The sequence below is a fragment of the Culex pipiens genome, chromosome 2 (genome assembly GCF_016801865.2).
Source record: "Culex pipiens pallens isolate TS chromosome 2, TS_CPP_V2, whole genome shotgun sequence".
NCBI classification, from domain to species: Eukaryota; Metazoa; Arthropoda; class Insecta; order Diptera; family Culicidae; genus Culex; species Culex pipiens.
The window spans coordinates 17,531,731-17,555,243 of record NC_068938.1 but is presented as its reverse complement, the minus strand read 5'-3'; the positions used below and the strand labels follow the sequence as shown (position 1 = coordinate 17,555,243).

The following is a 23,513-nucleotide window of genomic DNA, read 5'->3' as shown; positions in this document are numbered from 1 at the left end:
TCAGTTTTTTTAATCCACGTTTCACTTATTTTTGCGACCTGTGGGTCAACTGTGCAGCACTCGATAGTGTCATAAAAGTACCAAATTTATGATTTGTAAAAACATAAGTTTTAGTTGGAAAAGATTTGGCAACAAAATATTTAAAATGACAGATAAAATTCACAATAAAAAAAGACGACTTTTTCTTAACTCTTCTATGTTATTGATTGTTGAAAACTGGACTTATTTTCCATTTAAGATCAATAGTTTTAAACTCATTTCTACGTTCCACTACTTCGCAGGAAGCGGACTGCATGACGCTGGAGGCGAACATCCGGTGGGCGGAGGCGTTCATCCTGATGTACTCGGTGGCGGACAAGTGCAGCTTCGACGAGTGCAACCGGCTCAAGTTCCTGATCAACTACAACAAGCGGCGGCGCCGGCTCGGCTCGTACAACAAGGACGCCCAGCTGGACGTGCCGGTCATCCTGGTGGGGAACAAAATCGACCAGATCGGGGACCGGATGGTGTCCACGGAGGAGGGCCAACGCCGGGCAAAGGAGATTTCCTGCGCTTGCTTTCACGAAATTTCCGTGCGGGAAAGTATAGAGCAGGTTTCCGGGGTGTTTCGGGACGCGTGTCGGTTTTGGAGGGTTTTGAACCGGTACCCGAAGCTGAAGCGATCTACGAGTGATGTGCATGATTTGCACTCGGAGGTCGAGCTGATTCTGAGTCCGGACAGTATTCACCCGTTCTGCAACTGTGATTTGGGCTATGAGAAGAGACGATCAATTATAATACTAGGTGAGGACCATTTTGAACAATTTAAAATTTCTCAAAAATAAGACAATTTTTTAACTTTTAGGCCGTCCCTGGACCGAGGAGGAACCGGACGAGACGGACGAGTCCGAGTCGAGCTGCTGTTCGTCGCAAAAGTCCGACATCGAGGAGCAACCGTTCCGGGGGCGAGCCTCCACCGACGGGACGCTGCTGTCGCGGCCCCGAAGGTGGCGCTTTGCCCCACCGGGATCGTTGATGCCCCACGTGAGCAGGGTCGAGCGGAGGATGAGCATCTCGATGCGGGGGAGCAATGCGAGTTATTAAGGAGTATTTTTTATATTTATTGAAAATGACAATATTGTGATTGTGTCAATGTTAACGTCACTGTGCTTTATCATGATCCCAGTAGAAAAAGAAAAAAACAGAATAATCAGTCTTGTATAAGAGTATAATATTGACATTTTACTGTAGCATTACTGTATTGTACAAACAGGCCTAAATAATATGTATAATGAAACCTCAAATATATTGAAAAAAAAAAAAAGGGATTAAATTAAACTATTTTGCTCACTTATTGCCACTTCTTCCCGATAACACATAATCGTTAAACCATTTCATGGTAGAAGCAAAGTTGATTCGATGTTTCAATTCAATTTTTTCTCCAGAGAATCTTTCCCCAAGTTCAGCACACTTCTCCATAAAGGTAACAATTTTAAGGTTTCCTGTAGATTTCGCAAGTGCATACAGAGAAAATCCATCCGATTGAGGCTCGTTGAATAAGTGCTTCATTTTTGCAAGGGCTGCTGAGTCTAAACTTTCAATCGATCCTCCAATTTCCGACTCCAAAACAATTTCAAACATTTCCACATCGTCCGCCAGCAGAGCAAACTGAATGGCGCTGGTATTTTCCTTGTAATCCGTAACAACCTCCAATTTGTTCCGTTTGGCATGTTCCAAAAGCACTTTCAGTGCTCGATTGGCTTGATGCTGAATCGCAACTCCAAAGATGGTCACCCCATTGTACACGAAGCTAAGATCCGCCCCACAGCCGAGAAGCATCTTCACCAAAATTGCGTTATTTCTGCAAACTGCTTGGAAAATTGACGTCAGCTCAACATTTTGACACTTTTTATTCACGGTTTCGTGGCTGTGGTTCAGCAGAACCTCCACCACATTAATCCGCTGCATGTGAACTGCCATATAGAGGGGGAACATCCCTCCGCAGTCGTAAGCCGTGTGGTCCGCCCCGTAGGTGACCAGAAATTGGACAGCCTCGGCGGCACCGTTGGAGGCGGCCACGGCCAGCACGGAGATGTTCCGGTTGCTTTGGGCGTGAAACAGGTGAGTTCCTTTGGAGTTGCAAATGCCACGTTCAACGCAGTATTTGAACACTGGTTCAAGTTCTGACCAAGGCCACTGGGTGTAGGCGAAGAGGGCACTCTCCTCGTCGTTGTTTTCGATGGACAGGTCGGCTCCGCAGTCGATGAGAAGGTTGAAGAATTTTGCATTTGGAACACCGTACATGATTGTGGATCCGGAGCGGTCTTGAGTGTTTATTATTTTCTTGATTGGTGAAAAATTTGGTGAAATTCTAAGCAATATTTGGTTCGATGAGATATTAAGAAATCGATAGGATTTGTTTGCATAATCAAATTCAACTGTTGTTATGAAACAGGTCTTGAGAATGTTTAGATCCTCAGCAGTCTGTATAAAATCTCTGTAAATGCGATTGAATGTTAAGTTGTTCTCACAGAATGCGAATTGATCAAATTGATCGACCTTTGGAAGATCTTTGGCGCCATAAATTTTGAACAGAACTCTTATTTGAATCATGTTTTCTTCTGAATCTATGTACAGAAATTCTCTTTCAAATTTACTACAAATATTGATTTGTTCTGAGATTGATAAACATTTCTGAACATCAATACACAAATCTAAAGCTTTAGTGGCATTTACTTCATAATCAAACTCGTTAATAATTTCCACTCCAAATCCACAATCAGTAATACCAAAAGTTTTGATTCGTTCTACAATTCTGTAAAAAAAATCAACCTTGCGTTTTAAGCATAGACCGAGCAAATCGATTGTTAGATAATTCAATATTTTGCATTCGTGCACGATTCGCTCCCATTCAGAGAGATTTGAATCATACAAGGTTGCAGTTTTGTGGTAAAATATACGTTTTTCAACAAGAACAAGTATTCCCTCATCATCTGATTTCATAACATATCGGAAAAATGGCTGGTAACGCAAAATCTTGTAACCAAACCTTAACAAAATTTCAAAATCAGCAAGTGAAAATTTTGAAACATTCGGCAATGTAACTTGCAAGTGGTATCCCTCAGGCAAATCAACTGGTAAATGCTTAAAATACTTTAAACACCCGAAAACTGTAAGGCAAATTTTCCTAAAATCATCCATTTGAACCAGCTTTGCACCTCTGCTTAGAAAATACTTCACCAAAGTCCATTTTCGATGAGTTGAAGCCACCTGAAGGGCTCTATCCAAATTTAAAACTTTTCCTAAGTTACTTTCCATCAAAGTTTGAACCATTTTGGTTCGTCCTGAAATCACACAAAACATTAGCGTTTCCTCGGCGTCTTCACGAGTCTTGAACTTGAAGTTTTCAACCATAAATTTGAACGCAAACAAGTTGTTGCAAGAAACTGTGTTTTGAAGTAAAGCCACCATATCTGGCGTCATTATATCAGAACTATTGAAAAGAAAATCAATGTTTTGTAAATCCTTCAAAGAATTACTTCGAATGATTGCATGAATTTCTGAATGTTTCAACTTGGAAGGATTTACAGTCAGAATGATGCTTTTCAGCTCGTGAGAACCAATAAGCATCAGAATAGTTTCAAATTTTGAGCCGAAATTGTCGACGAGATCCAATATTTCAGAAATGTCCTCTTGTTGACCCAAGTATTTGATCAATCTTCCCATGAATCTCCAAATACTGACAGGTAATTTGGAAGATTCGAAGAAGGTACTCCATGAATCTTTACCGGAGGTTGCAAGGACATGCTCGAACTGATCCTTGCTAATTGCATTGAGCAATTTGATTTTAGAAAAACAATTATTTTCCTGGTTCAAAATTTTCAACATTAAGCATACTTTATGACGAGGTTTGATTGAATCATTAATGTAATGCCATAAATCAAGTATACTCAGCAGTTGAAGTTCGCTATTAATTGTCATCCAATATTTCGCCGATAACAATCCACCTCGACTTAAACAGTTTTCGATCCCAGCTTCATCTTGGCCCAAAAATGACCTTTTCAGTCTTTCCTGTGTTCTAATATGTGAAAGTCCTTCAACCTTAACATCTTCAACATCGGGAAGATCGCCTTTTTCTCGATCTCCAAAAAGCTGCCAATCGAGTTCGGCCATAACCAGCGCATTTACAAGCACCTTAACGCGTGAACTGTTGGTCAGCAAATCGTACGAAATGCCATCGTGCGCAAGGTAGTTTCGAAAGTTCCGCCCACAAATCATCTGAACGTCCCCCTTGATGGTGTGAAAATTGTCCTGAAAGTGTTTGGTTGAAACCAGAATTTCACTCAGTTCGAGCATCCAAAACTCAATCACCAGGACGCTTTCCGTTGGAATGTTTTTGAAGTTTCTGGTTAGTTTGTGGATGGTTTCACAATTGTGTTTTCTAAATAGTTGTTTGATGAAATTTTGTAAATTTTGAGTTAATTGCTTGAGTTCTTTTTGATCCCTTTTTCGCATTTCCTTAATTTTCTTTGGTAAGTTAGGAATTTTCCTTTTCGGCATCACTTTGTCAATGGCGTCGTATTTTGAATCAATCAAAAATATGTCTTTGAAGTAAATCTTGTTCAATTTCTCGAAAAGAGCTGCTTCCAACTTGGATCTTTCTTGCAATGAAATTTCACTCTCTTCGAGCAGAAAATCACAAATTTGTTCAACTTCCTCCTTACAGTAGTACTCCTTTACTGTCCCATTATCGATGTCGAATATCCTCTGAGCCGACCCCATCGAAATCATGTCCAAATCGGTCATTTGTTCCGAAACCAACCAGCCAGCTTCGTACCGCAAAACCTTCCAGTTGTCGGTTAAAAGTTGGAAAAACGAATCGTTGCTTATTCTACTTTTGGAAAAATTCATCTCAATCATTTTGTGGCAAATTTGGATGCTATCGGTGGAAAATGCCACAGCTTGCAATACGTCATAATCGTAGAAAAAGTGAGAAATTTTCATCCTTTCAAGGCAGCTAAGAACTGCGATTCGTTTTGAATAATTTGTCTTTGTTCGCTGGAGAAGATCTCGAATCTCAATTGAACAATTTCCTCGTAGTTTTGCATCAATAGCTGACTCATTAGCTTCATGAAATTTCTTGACATCATCAAATAATTTTATTTGCAGTTTTATTAACTCTTTTTGATCCCCCACAAAGCAAATAAATTCACGAAGTGTTTCCAAAGATGATATTCGCAGCAAAGAATCGAAGTACCATCGAAAATACTCAAAACATGTAAAAACAATCAAAATTTTCACCGCAATTTCCACATTCGACATATATTTCGGCGTATTTGTATAATACAAAAACAAATCCCGCGCAGTGAAAAATTTCTTAATCAACGGAAACTTGTGGCAAGTAACATCCCTGGTTGTCTTGTTCTGCCCAACTTCAGACCACAGTAGCGTTTCCAAAATCCGGCTGATCTTTTTCGGGATGTTTGGCGTATTTGTTGTACTTTTAATGCACTCTCCGAAAATTTGCGTGAATCGCTTTATAACGGCGACGTAGCTTTCCTTCCTGCCAGACTGATCCTGCAAGATTTCTGCGGTTTGTTTGTGGGATAAAATGAGCGATTGGCTAAAATCTAGAGATTTTGCAATCTTGCAAAGTGAGTACATCTGCTTAACACGGAAAAATGTTTCTTTGATTTTTGCGAAAACTTTGCGCGATTTTTTTGGGTACGTGAAATCGACAAATTCTGTGCAAAATACTTCATCAATAATCGTACTAAAAGGGACATCTTTGAACTTTTTCGAACTCAACCTGTTCCAAATGTTGTCACTTAAGGTTGGCAAAGAAGAATCGGATGTCCAAACAGGTTCTAGATCTTGACGAATTCGACTATTCAGATTTGTCATTATTGAGTTTATTGCAAAAATAACTCTCTTGAATTCTTCTTTAAATGCATTTAAATTGTTTGAAATTACTATTAAAAACTTCATCATCAACGGTTTGTTGATTACCATTCGATACCAATCGTATTCTCTTTCTTTGAATATTTTTAGGAAAACAGCCAACAGAAAGGTCACCTCCCTGATGGGAATTTTCCTCAACTGGACATTATCTTTAATCAAGTAAAGTTGATTGTGAACCATCCTGAGACGAAACAGAACTTCGTTGTCGATTCCCAAGTAACTATTCGAATCTTCTCTAGTTGATAACAGATTTGTCCACTCTACAATGAACTCGATGGATTTTAGCCACTCTCCATAATTTTTGGGAGATTTTGGATCAGCGCAGAGATGTTTAAATCCGAAACTAGCAAGTTGATATTGCAGATAAGTTTGCAATTCCACCACAATTTCAACCTCCTTACAGCTCAAGCTTTGCAGGGCATTTGAAACGTGTTTGAAAATTTCAGTTTCGTTGTAGGGAACCATGCTTTCAAACATTTCATAAATTTCAATTGAGCCGTACTGGATGACCTTTTCGAACTCTTCATCAGCCGTTCGTCCAAAGCAGTCGTATGACAAAACCAGCTGGGCAAGTTCAAAGCTATCTTTGCCCATTGCGTAGTCTATTATCGAACGAACCAAATTTGGATTCAGCGTCCAGCTTTTGAGACCAACTTCAAGCAGCATCACTGCCATGGATTTCTGTTCCTTTCCTTTGAAATCAACTATTTTGTGGAACAAGTCGAAGTTGAGTCCGACAAATTCTTGATCTTTTTTGCCTCTCAATAGGTGAGCCAGTGAGGGAACATCCCCAGAATTGATTGCCAACTGGAAAGTGTTTTCACTTGCAATCACTTCAAGAAGTCCTCGAACTTTTTGCTCTAAATTCTGGACATCGAAAAAAGGAACTGATTCTTGAGGGTGGACCTCAACTGTAAAAAATGTGGAACCCAACAGAAAATTGATCGACCGAGAACATAAAATGTCTTCACGAAAAATGTTTATATTGAAAATGAGCAAACAACGTTTCTCAGATAAATTAAACAATTCACTGATTTTATCTATAATTAATGACCTAGTGATGTTGTTTTCTTTGAGACATTCAATCTCTTCACACAAATTTTCATTATCAATTTCGGATGTAACATAAAACTTTAAGTCACAGAATGCGTACTGCTGTTCCAAACTTCCGAAAAAATGAAATGTTTTACACTTCTGAATTATTGTTTGACGGTGTTGTTTGAGATATTGCTCAATGTTTGAAAACAATCCTATTTGAGAATCGACTTTTTTGATAACCAACTCCTCTTGAAATGTTTTGTACAGCTTGATCCGTCTTGCTACAGAACTCATTAATTTGAAATTTGCAGATTGTTGAAACACTTCGCAGTAGAAGATCTTCTCAAGGTGCATAAGAACTTTCCACTGCTCAATTTGAAAGAACAAATTGGTAAGATCCGCGTTTGGTCCATCCCAAGGACGCAACTTTAAACTATCAACGGTATCATCCCAAATCTTTGCGTACCCAATAGCTAAAATGCACGGAATAACTTCGGATTCGTAAGCCACGTTAAATCCCAACTTGACCAAATATTTTATCAAATCTACTGATACAGCTGACGCTGCAAGGGTGATTAGGGACAGGTCCCAATTGAGTTCAGCATCGATTGAGCACATTTTCAAAAGGCCCAACTTTCCAGCAGCGACAGCCCCTTGAAAAGCTGTAATTATTGGAATTCCAAATTCAAAATACTCCGGATGGAATCGGATGGTGGGATCAGCTTGGCTGTTATTTAGAAGAAATTTGGCAATTTTCCACCGTTTGTGCTGGACGGCACTGTAGAGGCCTTTACTAACCACAAATAAATCAATAGAGTTATTCAAAAGTTTTCGAACAACTCGAATTCGATTGTGGTAAACAGCTACTTCAAATGCCTTTAGCAGGTATGTTGGTTTAATTTTGATGATTGCTTCAAAAAGTCGATCATTTTTTAGTCTAATTGATTCAAGCAAGATAAATTCAAGTTGATCTTCGTTAAGTTTATCAAACATTAATAAAACAGACTCATTCAAATGAAATTTGATGGCTTTCTTCAAACTGACATTATCAACTTTTTGAGGACAATTTCTAAACACTTTCAATACAAGTGAATCATCTCCTGTCGAAATTGATTTCGTTATAATACCTGGGACAGCACGAGAGAAGCTAAGTCTTTCCAGAGATTTACTGTTTCCATATTTGACTAGTTTATCAACGACGAACGAAAAAGTTTCTAAATTCCAATCAGTTGGATCAACTCCAGAATCAACCAGAGCATCAATCAGATAACTCCAAGCAAACATTCTTTCATCGAAAGAGGTGATATCTTGCGGACACAGAGTAAGTGCTTCAGAAAAGTTATTAAGGCATAAAGCAATACTTAATTTGACGTCTTTTGAAGTAAACGTGTCTGAAAATTTACCTAATTTATCAAGCATTATAGAATGCTCTTCACAAGTATATCCCAAGACGGTCTCCAACGTGTAATAATTAGGACCTTTGGCATGTTCTAAACACAGCAAATAAGATCGTTGTAGGTCTTCACATTTAATGGTATCAATTGTTGAGATGTCCAAATTCCTACCCGCTTTCAACAAATCTTTCTGTTCTTGAACTAATTTCAAGCCAAATATTTCTAAATCTTTTAGCGCTTCAAAACTGTCACAATACGAGCTTGATAACAGTTCCTCAAATGATGTTTCCGTTAGGACAAGTGCCATTACAAGGACATTTGTGACTGAGTTGATTTCTATATCATAATTGCAAAGAACATCATGATTGTGGTAGTTAAATTGTTGATATCTGCAGCATAAACCTAAGCCATTCAATGCTTTAAAATAATGTTCAATCCAATAACTTGCAGCCATTCTAAGCACTCTAGGAATTTTTGAATGATTTTGAGCGATTGAATAAATTGTGGTAATATTATTGTCAGAGAGAACAGATCGAATATTTGCTACAATAAAATCTAGACTTTTCATTGGATCTGTGGTTGAAAAAGTATTTCGGTCTTTTGATAGAGATTCACTCAAATTTGGAGAAGCTACATCAGATTCTATAGGTTTATCAAAACTAATTTCATTTTTCAGTGATCGCCAAATTTCTTCAACAATATTCTTAACTTGGATTGTGTTAATTTCAACAAAATATGAATCAACAACATTAACAAAATGCTCAATATTTAGTTCAAAGTTTTCATCGTAAAGCAATCGGTTGAAATCTGGCACACCTAGCTTTGTCAAACATTTCAAAAATCGAAGATTGGATGACAATCCCAACCGTGAGGTAGTTTCTGAACCTTTTAAAAATAGCACTATTTGATCGTGCAAATTAGTCAACCCTTGTCGAACAAGGTCCAAATTTTCTACGTAACGGAAAAGTGATCGAAGCTCCATGATTGTTTTACAACTTCTAGCTGTGTTGAGAAAGTGCTTGAACACTTTGTTGACTTGGAACATTGTGATTATGTTGGAAATGGCCTCAAACATTTTTAATCGTTGTGACAAAAGTTCAACTTTTTCAAAACAAGGTTCTAGCAGCTTATAAAGATTGATTGGTTCTTCAAAATATTTCCTATTTTGTTTGACTTTTTCGAACATTACATGCATTGCTATTAATTTTGTGTTTTCATTTGTTTTATGATCCACAAGTGCTGATATTTCTTTTTTTATGCTGTACAAAATGTGAAGCTTATGAACAACTCTGTAAATTTTTACTAACTTTTTGAACACTTTTCTGCGTGCATTTGCTTCAAATTTTCCCTTTCTGTAATCCTGCAAACTTGACACTATCGCTCTAAGAAATTTCGTAACATTAACTCTATTCAGTATTAGCCTAAATGCACGATATTCTTCCTTCTCCTTAAAAACCAAAATGAACATCGTCACACAGAGCGCCATCTCTTCCAGAGGAATCAACGCCAATCGTTCACTATCTCTCAGAAAGCATAATTCACCCAAAATCAGCTTCATTCTCAGCAGCGTTTCGTCATCGACGTCAAGTACGTCATTCGCATTCAGCTTGAGCGGTTCGAACGCATCCACAAGCCGGTCGATCGACTTGAGCAGGTCTTCTTCATCAGCGTATGGTTCCGAATTTTGGGCGAGGTTTCTCACCATGAAGCGTTGCTGGTGGTAGATCAATGGTATTTTGACGTCATCCGGCAGTTTGATGTTCTTAATGCTTAGTTCTTGCAGTTCATTGAAACAGCTTACGAAGGACTCTGCGGTGAAGTCACTGGATCCAAGTGAGTTAAGCAAATCTCGTAGGATTTGTGCTGACATTTTCTGTCACTCTAGTTAAATATGGGTTTACATTAATAAGAACATTTTAGGTTGGCAGATTTGATCTACACTAGAAGTATACTTACAGTAGTTACATCTGATGACAAGCACTCAAGAATTGGAAACAGGATTCAAGGGTTGTCTGTAAAATAGTTTTTATAACCTAGTCAAGTCACTTAATATTAATACTTACATGGCCACTGTGTTATCTACCGAAATAAAATTTTCAAAAATGTAAACTCATTGTTATTTACATCAATCTACACGCTCAAGAACGAAACTGCACATCCAGTTGACTCAAAAGTGACACTAAGTATGAATATCTCGACCAGCTGCTCAAGGGACTCACGCTCTTTAGTAAACTCAAACAGCTTCAAACCATCTGCTCTCTCTTGTGCGCGCAGCTCTCTGTTTCGATTCACTCTCGATACTAAGTCTTGTTTCAATGTGAAGTTCATCGTGAATTCAGCGTGATCATGTTTCAAATGAATATCAAGCTGATGCGTGTGTGGCCGTGATTAACCCTCAGCAAATTCGCCGTAAACTCATTTTTGCAATTCCGTCGTGAAACTATTTACAATTCCTGTCATACTTGAACGACAAAAAAGCCTACATAACAGAATCGGAAAGGAAGACTTTTCAAAACAAATGTAGAACTTTTCAGCCCTAAAATGGAATGCTGAAAGAATGAACTTTTCTGCACTTGTTTTGAAAAGTAATACTTTTCAACATTGTTTTGAATCAAACAGTGGATTGACTAAATATGTTTGTGGACACTTGACAAACAATTGTGTGTGTTTCGGAATTGCAAAAATGTTGTATGGAACTTATTGCAAAATTCGGTGAATCTCGTTGGACGACTACGACTCGTTTTTTTAATATAAAACTTGTGGCAAATCTTACATATTAAATAAATTTAGAAAAAACAGTAATACTGTCAATGTTACCCTGGGAAACCTGTTTTGCCTTCCTCACTGAGGAAAGGCTATAAAATCACTCGAAAAATGAACTTCTTAAATACGACTCCTAGATATACCTTCACGTATACCTATCGACTCAGAATCAAATTCTGAACAAATGTCTGTGGGGATGTGTGTAGACATGATTTTTTTTCCACACGATTTTCTCAGAACTGGCTGAACCGATTTTGGCCGGATCCGCCTTATTCTGTTCGTTTTGGGGTCCCCTAAGACCCTATTAAATTTTATTCTGTTTAGTGAAGTACTTTTAAAGTTATGCCATGAAAAAGTTTTTTTGTAGATACAAAAAAGGGTGATTTTTGCATAACCTCAAAAGGCCGGGTCTTTTTGTTTACGTGCGAGAGTCGACTCGCACCAGATGTGAAACGCCCGGTTCTACATTGCTTCAAATGATAGTCTGCATGTTTTCTGGAAAAGTCTGTATAAGATTTTTTTTTACTCATAAACTTATTTTCATCAAGTCTTTTTCGGTGCTGGAACTTGATTTGGAAACAATGCAAATCTGGATAAGGACAACTTCGGAGTTGAATTAAATTGTAAATGTGAGGAAGGCACCAACCACCTAATGGTGGATTAAGAAACGTTTTTTTATTTGCATCCTTGCTTGAAAGTTTCACGGAAAAGGGATATAAGTTAAATCAAAGCCTTTTTGTCATTATTAGATGTGTTTATTTTATCAATTCTAAAATTGTCTTTTTAAAATACATCACAATTATCTACTAAATTACCGATATCAACCGCAGAAATAGTATATTCTACCATTTTATCTAAATTTACATTTGTATCTAGTTCAATTCTATCACCCAAAACTTGCTCTCCGCGTTCCACACATTTGTGAATAAAATCGATGATTTTAATATTCCCCGTAAATTTAGCAAGCGCATAAATGGAATTGCCATTCGATCTAGGTTCGTTGAAACAAATCTTCATTCTTTCTATCGATGATGGGGTCAAGTTCTCAACGGACCCTTCAATTTCCCATTCCAAAACTATTTGAAACATTTCCACATTGCCGGTGAGCAGAGCGGTCTGAATTGGGCTGGAATTGGTGTTGCAATCCGCTACGACGTGTGATTTATTTTGCTTGATGTGCTCCAACAGCACTTTCAGGGCTCGATCAGCCTGACGTTTAATTGCAACTCCAAAAATGGTTAACCCACTGTACAGAAAACTCACATTTGCTCCAGCATCGAGCAGCATTTTCACCAAAATTACGTTATTTCTTGTGACTGCTTGAAGTAGAGGTGTGAAAGAATAGCCCTTGCGCCACCAGTTGACAGTTTCGTGACTGTGATTCAACAAAACTTCCACGACATCAATTCGTTGCAGGCTAACGGCTGCCAGCAAGGGGAAAAATCCTCCGAGTTCGTAAGCCGCTTGATCTACCCCGTTGGTGATTAAAAATTGGACAGCCTCGGCAGCACCGTTTATAACTGCCACGGTCAGCAAGGAAAGGTTCCACCGGGTTCGGGCATGGAACAGATGGACTCTTTTGGAGTTACAAACGCCATTTTCCAAGCAATACTTGAACACCGGTTCCAGTTCAGACCAGGGCCACAGAATGTATCCCGGGAGGGGACTTTCTTCATCATTATTTACTACAGACAAATCTGCGCCACATTCGATTAAAAGTTTAAAATTTTTATAAGTTTTCACGTCAAACAAAATTGTTCTTCCAATGGGATCTTTAGTATTTATCATTTCCTGGATTGGGAACATTCTTCCTAAACATCTTAGTATGACCGTCTTTGACGATATCTTTAGAACACGATAAAATATGTTTGAATATTCAAACCTAACTGTTACAATTGTTGCATTCTCCAAAACTTCAAGATCGTTCAAAATTTGTAAAATATTTTGATAAATTTGATAAAATGTCAAATGCTCATTATAGAAGGCAATTTGTTCGTTTTGAGAAATTTTTGGTAACTCTTGAATATCATAAATTATGTACAAAACTTTTACCATTTCAATATTTTCGTGTGAATCTATGCACACAAGTTCCCTTTCAAATTCACGTTCAAAATATACATCTTCAGAGTTTTCCAAACATTTCTCAACATCTGTACATAAATCCAAAGCACTTGTGTCTAACTCTGCATTGCCAAACTGGTTAACTATTTCAACGCCATATCCTTCATCAGTCGTTCCAAATATTTTGATCCGATCCAAAATTCTTCCAAATAAGTCTGGCTTGTTCTTCATGCAATGGATCAACAAATTGGCAGTCAAATAATTCAACACTTTGCATTCTCGCACAACTCGGAGCCATTCAATCATATTTTCATCACACAATGTCACAGCTTTAAAATCAAAAATTTTGTTTTCAACCAGACTCAATATTCGCTCGTCTTCTAATTTCAAAACATATCGGAAAAATTGATGACTTCGCATAATGTTGTAACCAGACTTCAACAACAGTTCCATGTCCGCAAGTGAAAACTTGCCAACATTTGGCAACTCAACATGCAAGTGGTATCCTTCGGGCAAAACTATTGGAAATTGCGCCACATACTTCAAACATCCAAAATCTGTGACGCCAATTTTCCTGAATTCATCAATTTGAACCAAATTAGCCCCTTTGAGCTGCAAATATTTGACCAACGTTCCTCTGTTATGCGAAGCTGCCATCTGAAGCGCTCGATCTAAATTGAAAGAATTGTTTGCGTATTTTTCAGTAAAAACTTCAACCATTTTGATTCGGCCTGATACCACGCAACTGATTAATATTCTTTCAGCATCTTCATGGGAACTGAATTTAAAATTTTCAATCGTGAATTTAAAGGCAAAAATGTTGTTGCAACAAACCATTTCTTGAAGTAAGTTCAACACATTCGGTGACAATACTTCGGTGCTGCTCAAAAGAAAATCCATATTTTGTAAATCACTTAATGAGTCAGACCGAACGATTGTACTGATTTGTGACGACAAAAGAAGTGACGGTTTAACAGTAAGTGTAATCGTTTTCAACTCTTGACTTCCAACCAGCATGAGTACGATTTCTAATTTGGAACCAAAGTGATTTAGTAGGTCGAAAACGGCGGAAATGTCCCCCTTTCGACCCAAGAATTTCACCAATCTTCCCATGGGTCTCCAAATACTGACAGGAAATCTGAACGATTCAAAGAAGGAACTCCACGAATCTTTTCTCGTCAATTCTAAAGCAGTTTCAAAGTTATCCTTTCTTATGTTGTTATATAATTTAAAATTGATGTTAGAAATGTTGCCATCTGAATTTTTCTCACATTCGTTGTAATTCACCAATTCATTTGTGCTTAGCGATTGTAATCCTCCATAAGGACCAATAGCCGTCCAAAATTTGCCTAGAGGTAGAACACCTCGGTTGGTAAAGCAGTCAAAATCTCCCTCAATTACTGACCTCCTTAAACAATCCTCCCCCAAAATGATTGAGATTCCTTCCTCTTTCACATTTCTAATCTCCGGCAGATCCCTCTTTTCAGGGTGGCAAAAAAGTTTCCAGTCAATATTGACCATCGCCAGTGCGTTTACAAGCACCTTCATTCGTGAACTATTGGTGAGCAGATCATAAGAAATACTATCGTGAGCGAGATAGTTTCGGAAGTTTCGCCCACAAATCATCTGAACATCCCCTTTGATGGTGTGGAAATTGTCCTGAAACTGTTTGGTTGTAATTAGTATTTCGCTTAGCTCGAGCATCCAGAACTCAAACGCCAACATACTTTCGGTGGGAATATTTTTCCAGTTTGCGATCATTTTGTTGATTGTTTCACAGTTGTGTTTTTTCAAAAGATTCTGGATTAAAAGCTGCAAATCTAGGGTAATTTGCTTCAACTCCTTTAAATTTTTTGTCCTAATATTTTGTACTTTACTCGCGAACCTTGGGATCCTTTCCTTGGGCATAACTTTGTCGATGGCATCGAATTTCGAATCAATCAAGAAAATATCTTTGAAATAAAATTTGTCCAGTTTGTGGTAAAGTGCAGCTTCTAGTGAAAGCCTTTCTTTTAGAGAAATGTCACTCTCAGCAAGCAAAGACTCACAAATCTGAGCAACATCTTCCTTACAATAGTACTTCTGCATTGCCTTAGTTTCAATTTCAAACATTTTTTGAGCAGTTACCATGGCACCCATGATCGAGTCTGGTAAATAACTGGAAATCAATTCAGGTGCATCATAATTCAAAAAGAACCAATTTTCGGTTACAAGTTGAAAGAACGATTTTTTACTGATTCGACTTTTCTCTAAATTCATCTCAATCATTCGATGGCACACTCGAACGTTCAACGTGGAAAATACTACAGCTTGATAGGTATCATAATCGTAGAAAAAATTGGTGATTTGCATTTTTTCAAGGCAGTTTAAAACTTTTGCTCGTTTTTCACCTTGTTTTTGAGCTTGCAAAAAAATGTCCCTCATGTCAGGCGTACAATTTTCCAACAACTTTTCACTTCTACTTTTTTCATCGTCAATGCAAAATTTTCTAACATCATCCAAAAAGTTAACTTGCAATTTAACTAACTCCGTTTGGTCTCCGACAAAACGGATCAATTCTTGAAGCGTTTTCAAACATGATGATCGCAGCAAAGACTTGAAATGCCAGCGAAAATATTCAAAGCACGTGGAGACGATCAAAATTTTTACTATAATTTCGACATTCAACATGTATTTTGGCAAATACATGTAGCAAACAAAAAGATCTCGAACGGTCAAGAATTTCTTTATCATGGGAAACTTGTGGCAGGACACATCCCTTATGGTCTTGTTTTGCTGAACCTCAGACCACAAAACTGTCTCTAAAACGTTACTTATAGCTTTTGAAATGTTGGGTGTATTTGAAGTGCTTTTAATGCATTCTCCGAAAATCTGAGTAAATCTTTTTATGATTGTAACGTAGCATTCCTTTTTCCCCGATTGGTCCTGGCTGATTTCCGAAGATTCTTCATGGGATAAAATGAGCGATTTATTGAAATCTAAAGATTTGGCGATCTTGCACAGCGAGTACATCTGTTTGACACGGGAAAAAGTTTCTTTGATTTCCGCGAAAATTCTACGTGATTTACGTGAATATGTGAAATCGACTAATTCTGTGCAAAACACTTCATCAATTATGTTACAAAAATGGACATCTTTGAACTTTTTCGAACTCAACCTGTTCCAAATGTTGTCACTTAAGGTTGGCAAAGAAGAATCAGATGTCCAAACGGGTTCCAGATCTTGACGAGCCCGACTATTCAGACTTGTCATGATTGAGTTCATTGCAGAGGTTACTCTTTTGAATTCGTCTCTAAATGCATTTAAATCGATAGAGATTGATGTCAAGAATTTCATCAACAATGGTTTGTTGATCACCATTCGGTACATATCGTATTCTTTTTCTTTGAATATTTTTAGGAAAACAGCCAACAGAAAGGTCACCTCCCTGATAGGAACTTTCCTCAACTGTACATTGTCTTTGATCAAGTAGAGTTGATTGTGAATCATCCTGAGACGAAACAGGACTTCGTTATCGATTCCCAAATAACTGTTCGCATCTGCTCTGTTTGATAAAATGCTAATCCACTCAACCAAGAAATCGATGGACTCTAGCCATTCTCCATAATTTTTCGGTGTTTTTGGGTCAGCGCAAAGATGTTCAAATCCAAAGTTTGCCAGTTGATATTGTAGAAACATTTGCAATTCCACCTCAACCTCAATCTCCTTACAGCTCAAGCTTTGCAGGGCATTACAAACTTGCTTGAACATTTCAGTTTTGTCGTAAGAAACTGTGCTGAGAAACAGTTCATAAATCTGAACTGAACCGTACTGAATGACCTTTTCGAACTCTTCTTCAGCCGTCAGTCCAAAGCAGTCGGATGACAGAACTAGCTGAGCGAGTTTTGAGCAATCTTTGGATATTGCGAAGTCTATTATTGAACGCACCGATTTCGAATTCCAGCTTTTGAGACCAACTTCGAGCAGCATCACAGCCATGCTAGTCTGTTCTTTTCCTTCGAAATCGACAACCGTTTTGAACAGTTCCGAGTTGAGCCCAACGTATTCTTCGGCCTGGTCCTCACACAAAAGTTGGGCTAGTGAGCGTACATCTCCAGAACCGATAGCCAACTGGAAAAGAATTGCTCGACAATCGATGTTCAAAAGTTTGTTATTAATTGAAAGATTTAAAACATTTGGCTGAAGTTCAACTGTACAAGATAAAGTGTTTAATTGATAAACTTTAAATCTAGAGCATAGCGTGTCACCTTCATACATTTTTATATCAAATATTTTTAATATATTTTCGAAAGATTCATCGAATTTTCCATTAATTTTCTCCAAAATGAGATCACAAGTGACGTTAGCTTCTTCCAACAGTTCAGTCATCTCCTCTCTCTCATCACTGTAAATTTCAGAAGGGCTAACGAATGTCAGCTCACAAAACACGTACTCATGCGGATTGCTGCAGTAAAAATTTAATATATTTTTCTTCAAAGTCATTTCAGAGCAATTCTGTTTCAAATGCCTCTGAAAACTATGTAGTGCTAATGTTGGATCGTTTAAATCGGTAGCTTCAATTTTATCAACACAGAAATCATTTTGAAACGTTGTGTACAGCTTCATACGTCTGGCTACAAGTCGCATCAATTTTGGAGCAGCAGATTTTCGAAACTCTTCACAGTGAAAAATTTGATCGAGGTGTCCAAGAGCTTTCAACTGCTCGATTTCAAAGTACAAACTGGTCTGCGTTGAGTCCGGACCTTCCCACGGACGCAACGTCAAACACTCAAAAGTATCTTCCCAAATTTTGGTATACCCAATTTCTAATACACATGGAACAACGTCGGGTTCGTAAGCTGCGTTAAATCCCAACTTTACCAAATATTTGATCAATTCCAGCGAGACAGATGACGCAGCGAGGGTGATGAGGGACAAGTCCCGATTTAGTTCAACATCAGTTGAGCACTTTTTCAAAAAGCCCAGCTTTCCACAGGCAACAGCACCTTGGAAGGCTGTAACTATTGGAATGCCATATTCAGTGTATTCGGAGTCGAAACGAACGTTGGGATCAGCTCGGCCTTCATTTAAAAGAATGTTTGCAACTTTCCATCGTTTCTGCTGAACTGCAGTGTAGAGGGCTTTGTTAATGAGTGAAGAATCGTTACTGTAATTCAAGAGTTTTCTGATGATTTTTGGTCGATTGTGGAGAATTGCTGCTAAAAATGCTCTGGGAAGAATTTTTGGAAAGAGATTAATGACGTTTTCAAAAAGTGTATAATTCTTTAGTCGTACTGATTCAACTAGGACAAATTCGATCATACGTTTGGGTTGAACTTTTAAAATAGACAATACTGCACTGTTCAGATGCGATCCAATTGCTTTCGTCAAGTTACGTTCATTGATTTCTTGAGGAAACTTTTCAAATACTTTTGTTACAAAATCATCATCGCCTGTTGAAATCGCCATTGTTACGATGCCTTGTAGAGCATGAAATTCGCTCAATTTTTCTAGTGATTGACTATTTCCAAATTTGGACAATTTTTCAGCAACTATTGTTACAGTTTCTTGATTCCACGAGGTCATGTCTACTCCCGAAACAATCAAAGCATCAATTAAGCCATTCCAACCAAACATTCGCTCGTTATAAGATCTGATATCGGAAGGGCACATAGTAAGTGCTTCCGGGTATTTTTCGAGCACCAAAGCAATGTAAAGTTTTGAATCTTTAGAAATTTTGTTGGTTGAAAGTCCACATAAATAATTATCATTTTTAGAAAATTTTGCTGAAATTACACCCGTGACTGTTTCTAAGCAGTAATAGGTTGGACCTTTTGTTCGTTCCAAGCTCAATAAATATTTTCTTTCCCAATCTTCTCTTTTCATTTGATCTGCCGCCAAGGCATCACCATTTCTTAACGATTTCAAGATTTCCAAATGTGTCTGCATCAGTTTCATTGCATCGGTATTCAAATCGAACAGATTGTTTAATTTTTTATTGTCAGATATTTCCTTTAACGATAATTCTGTCAGTACTAATGTTATAATCAGGTCAAATAAGTTGGTGTTGAAAATATTTAAACAATTGCAGAGATTTTCGTGATCAAAACACTGGTCTTTAAAGTGAATTCCCAAATCTTTCAAAGCATGGTAATAGTGTTTTAGCAAATATCTCAAAGCGATTCTTAGTTCACTGGGAATCTTGGTGTAATTTGAGGCGAATAAATCAATTGACGAAAACTGGTAGGTGGAGATCAAGTTTTGCATACTTGATACAATCGATTCAATACGTGTCCATGGATTTTTAATTGATTTAAAATTAATTTGATTTTCAAGTGTTTCAAACCTAATATCAGGATTGATTTGTTTGAAGTTTCCAGTCAACTTTTTTTGAATTTTATTTTCATCAAATTGAATAAAGTTTGAATCGATAATGTTTATGAAATAATCAACGTCATGTTCTAATTTGGAAATAAAAAGCAGTCGATAAAATAAAGATGCATTTAAATTTTCCAAACACTTGAAAAACATCTTCAATTCAGTATTTACATTTTCATCATAACATTCCAATGATTCTGCGAGTAATTTGATCATGTCAAGTCGTACACAATCTAAATCTTCAACGAAGCGAAAAAGTGATTTCAGATTATCAACTGTTCTGCAACTTCTAGCTTTGTTAAGGAAATGATTGATGAACTTTTTAAGGTGTAAAATAATCAATAGTTTTGATACATGTTCAATGATGGGTAATTGATTTGCAAATTGTGCAAGATTTGCAAAACATGGTTTCACGTAATGGAAATATTCGTCATTTTTGGAAACAATGTCAAATATTCCATGCAACGCAATTATTTCTAAACATTCATTCTTCCTACACTTTGTCACTGATGAAATATCTTTTTGCACACTTTTTAAAATGTATAGCTTGTGAACAACTTTGTATGTTTTTGCAATCTTTTTGAACACTTTTCTGTTAGAATTTGCTTCAAATTTTTCCACTTTGAATTCCTGCAAACTTGACAATATTGCTCTAAGAAATTTCGTAACATTAACTCTATTCAGTATTAGCCTAAATGCACGATATTCTTCCTTTTCCTTGAACACCAAAATGAACATCGTCACACAGAACGCCACCTCTTTTAACGGAATCAACGCCAACCGTTCACTATTTCTCAGAAAGCATAATTCACCCAAAATCAGCTTCATTCTCAGCAGCGTTTCGTCATTGACGTTAAGTACGTCATTCGCATTCAGCTTAAGTGGTTCGAACGCTGCCACAAGCCGGTCGATTGATCTGAGCAGCTCCTCTCCGTCAGCTTCAGGTTTCGAATTTTGGGCGAGGTTCCTCAGCATGAAGCGTTGCTGCTTGTAGAGCAGCGGAATTTCGATGTCTTCCGGTAGTTTGATATTTTTTACACTAAGGTCGAGCAGTGCATTGGAACAGCTTGCAAAGGATTCCACGGAGAAGTCACTGGATCCTAGGGAATTCAGCAGATCACGAAGCTTTTGGATTGACATTATTCTTCTTTGTATCAGATTACTTTTATTTTAGCAACTGTCGAAGATAATACTAATAATATATATTTTATTTATTTCACTTAATAGAAAACATTTCTTACTGTAGATACTGATCAGACAACCACTCACTGAATGAAAATCAAGGGTTCGCCAATTAAATTCAAATGGTTAACTGTGGGTTATTAAAAAAAAACATTAGTTTCTTCTCACTAATTTGATGATGTTTCAAACCTGGTCTTTTCGAAGTGGTTAACAAATAATCCTCTACCAAATAACTTAATCTCAAATCAATTCACTTGGATTTACACCAATGAGTGCAAAAAAAAAAACACGTCCAATCAACTCAAAAGTGTCACTGAGTGTGAAATCCAGCTGCCTGTCCACTGATAAAGCAAGCAGTCGCCGGCCAAGCTCTTCAAATCCACCAGTTCCTGGAACTTGTTGGGGATGTCACAAATTGACTGCGATTCAAGCGAAAGAGGACTTTATCTCTTTTTTTTTTTTGGTTCCAATTAGTTCGGTTGCATTTTTTTTAGTTATCAGCTGATTGTACCAAATTTGGTAATCTTATCAGCTTTTAAGCTAAAGTACCCAAGCTTGCTTTATGTCGTACAGGCCAATGCAAAGTTGTGTTTTATCGACCTGAGGAAAATTAGACTCCGACTCCGGGACCTCAAAAGTACACGACTCCACTGACCAGCCTGATCAGAATGCAATAAATCCAAAAAAAATATTAAAAAGGTCTCATAAACTATTGTGTTTCATATGTTTTTATGATCCTTTTCAAAAAAATAAACACTCAAAATAAAAATATAACTGAAGAAATGAAGAACCAGGTGAATCAAGAGTGATATGGACTCGTTTTGTTTCAAGAGGTTAATAGAAACACTGTGAGAGAATTCTCTGATCAGTATCAGTACTTTGTTTTGAACATCTCTATTCACATCCGGACCATAGTGGTAGTAGAGTCAACCCAACCAACTTTTCTTCAAGTCGTATTAAAAAAAACATAAAAATCGTAAACCACACACGATAGCATCAAAGAAGACTTTGTTTACAATCCTCACATATCAGTTTGGGTTTGGAGTTTGAACTTGTTTAAATTAGCTTAAAACATATATAATTTGGTTCTTTTAAAATGTGTGTCATGGTTTTGGAATATTTATTACTTTCTTTGTTTACATTCTTTGAAGGTCTATTTTCTGGCAATCAAAGGATGGCTAAACAATATTAAATAAGAAAATTAAAATGAATTTCTCAGAAATTCTAAACTTCTATTTGATTTGATTTTTTTTTCGAAATAAATTGCCTAAAAATGGTTGTCACTTAAAAATTGCGCAGTTTATCCAATTACACTAAAAAGCGTAAGTTATTTTTTCATGAATATTTCGTAATTAAAATAAAGTTGTATCTCGATGCCGTTGCATCGTATCAAAAAAGTGATCAAAAACAAACTTGTAAGAAATTTGACAAGATTTCTAAAAAAATACACCAACCAAAAATTCAAAAAGAAGCAATTTTCTTCAAATTATAAAGACAGTTACTACAACTGTTTTTTTTTGTTTTGGTCGACCGCGATCTGCAGTCCAATATTTCAAAATAAGTATACAGACAAGTATAAGATTTAAAAAATGCTAAAATAAACGTTTAACAATACATTCTACATAGTTTATGATTGATTTTACATGTTTTTTTAATGAACATTTATTTTATCAAAGCAGAGCAAATCTCTCTGATTTCGGTCATTCGACTTTTTTTGTATTTTTTAATCCGGCTGAAACTTCGTTATGTCCAAAGAAGCCATTTTGCATCATTAGTTTGTCCATATTATTTTCCATATAAAATTGGCAGCTGTTCTTACGAAAATGATGTAAAAAAAATAAAAAATATGTATCTTTTCAATAAGTGCCGACGTCAAAAAAGAACAATTCTCCAACGGAACGAAGACTACCTCCAATTTTTGTTTTGGACACGTTGGCGGACGAGGTTGACGAGTTGCTGGAAGGCCTCGGATATTGTCTGAAAATCGGTAAGTCGGCAGTGAAAGTGATCACACTGAACAGGAAAGATTTCGACCTGGTGCTTGAAGAATTGAAGCGTAGCAACGTCAACTTCTACACATACGACCCAGAGAAGCCCCCTGTTAAGGTTGTCTTGCAGGGTTACCAAGACCGTTCGATCACCGACTTTAAGGGTGGATTTTCATGGATTTTTCGATGACCGACATCGAAAGCGGCTTTCGATGCTCGTGGTCAAATTTGGTCGAAAACTCATATTTTTCGACCAAGTTAAGTGGTAAAATAGTTTAGATTGATTGTTCATGGCAGTACGAACAATAAAAACAAATACTAATTGCCGGAAAGCCCCGAAAATGTGATTTTCCGACTTTTGATTTTCGATGCACGAGCATCGTAAGATGACCGACATCGAAAGCATAGTCACTACCATGCTTTGCTAAAATGTCAGTGCATCGTAGTTCGATGCCTGTCCTGTCAGCCATATTGCTGCCGCGACACCATGGACACAAACCAAATAACGCTGTGAAATATTTCCGTGAATATTTCAAGCAGGCAAGCGTTTCAAGCGTTTTGTGGCAAACACATGAGATTTTTCCGATGCCAAAATGGCAACAATGGAATCGGCTGATGTTGATGTCGACAAAGTTTTGAAAAGAGGCGATAGGCTACCTCAAATTATTTTAAAGTGGGTTTTTACGTTTTCAAATAACAAGAAAGAATTTTGATTTTATTTCACAGCATGAAATGTATGTCATTCAAGGAAAATGTTGATTGCCACCTATGATACGAGTGTTTCCCATAA

The 23,513-nt window shown here is 37.2% G+C and overlaps 2 protein-coding genes across 3 annotated transcripts in view; one reads left to right on the top strand and one right to left on the bottom strand.

Moving 5' to 3' along the window:
- Nucleotides 1-9,426, top strand: part of LOC120419468 (ras-like protein family member 11B) — a 36,167-nt gene extending 26,741 nt beyond the window's left edge. Inside the window, exons 3-4 of the mRNA XM_039582154.2 lie at nt 282-783; nt 845-9,426. Coding sequence (XP_039438088.1) covers nt 282-783; nt 845-1,083 — 741 coding nt within the window. The 3' untranslated portion in view covers nt 1,084-9,426. The remainder of the gene's footprint in view (nt 1-281; nt 784-844) is intronic.
- Nucleotides 9,427-11,874: 2,448 nt separating this feature from the next.
- LOC120419476 (uncharacterized) lies at nt 11,875-21,042 on the bottom strand. Of its 2 annotated transcripts, XM_052708523.1 has the most exons (4): nt 20,925-21,042; nt 20,795-20,865; nt 14,924-20,730; nt 11,875-14,861 (listed from the first exon to the last, which is right to left on the bottom strand). In XM_052708523.1, the coding sequence occupies exon 4, from the start codon at nt 14,820-14,822 to the stop codon at nt 11,919-11,921; it is 2,904 nt and encodes a 967-aa protein (XP_052564483.1). In that variant the 5' UTR covers nt 14,823-14,861; nt 14,924-20,730; nt 20,795-20,865; nt 20,925-21,042; the 3' UTR covers nt 11,875-11,918. The 2 variants fall into 2 exon arrangements, with proteins under 2 accessions (XP_052564483.1, XP_052564482.1); XM_052708522.1 differs by having other exon boundaries at nt 11,875-20,730.
- Between the last annotated feature and the right edge of the window lie 2,471 nt (nt 21,043-23,513).

What these genes read in the sequence shown, in the direction of transcription:
- LOC120419476 (XM_052708522.1), bottom strand. Translation starts at nt 20,693, where the DNA reads ATGTCAATCCAAAAGCTTCGTGATCTGCTGAATTCCCTAGGATCCAGT.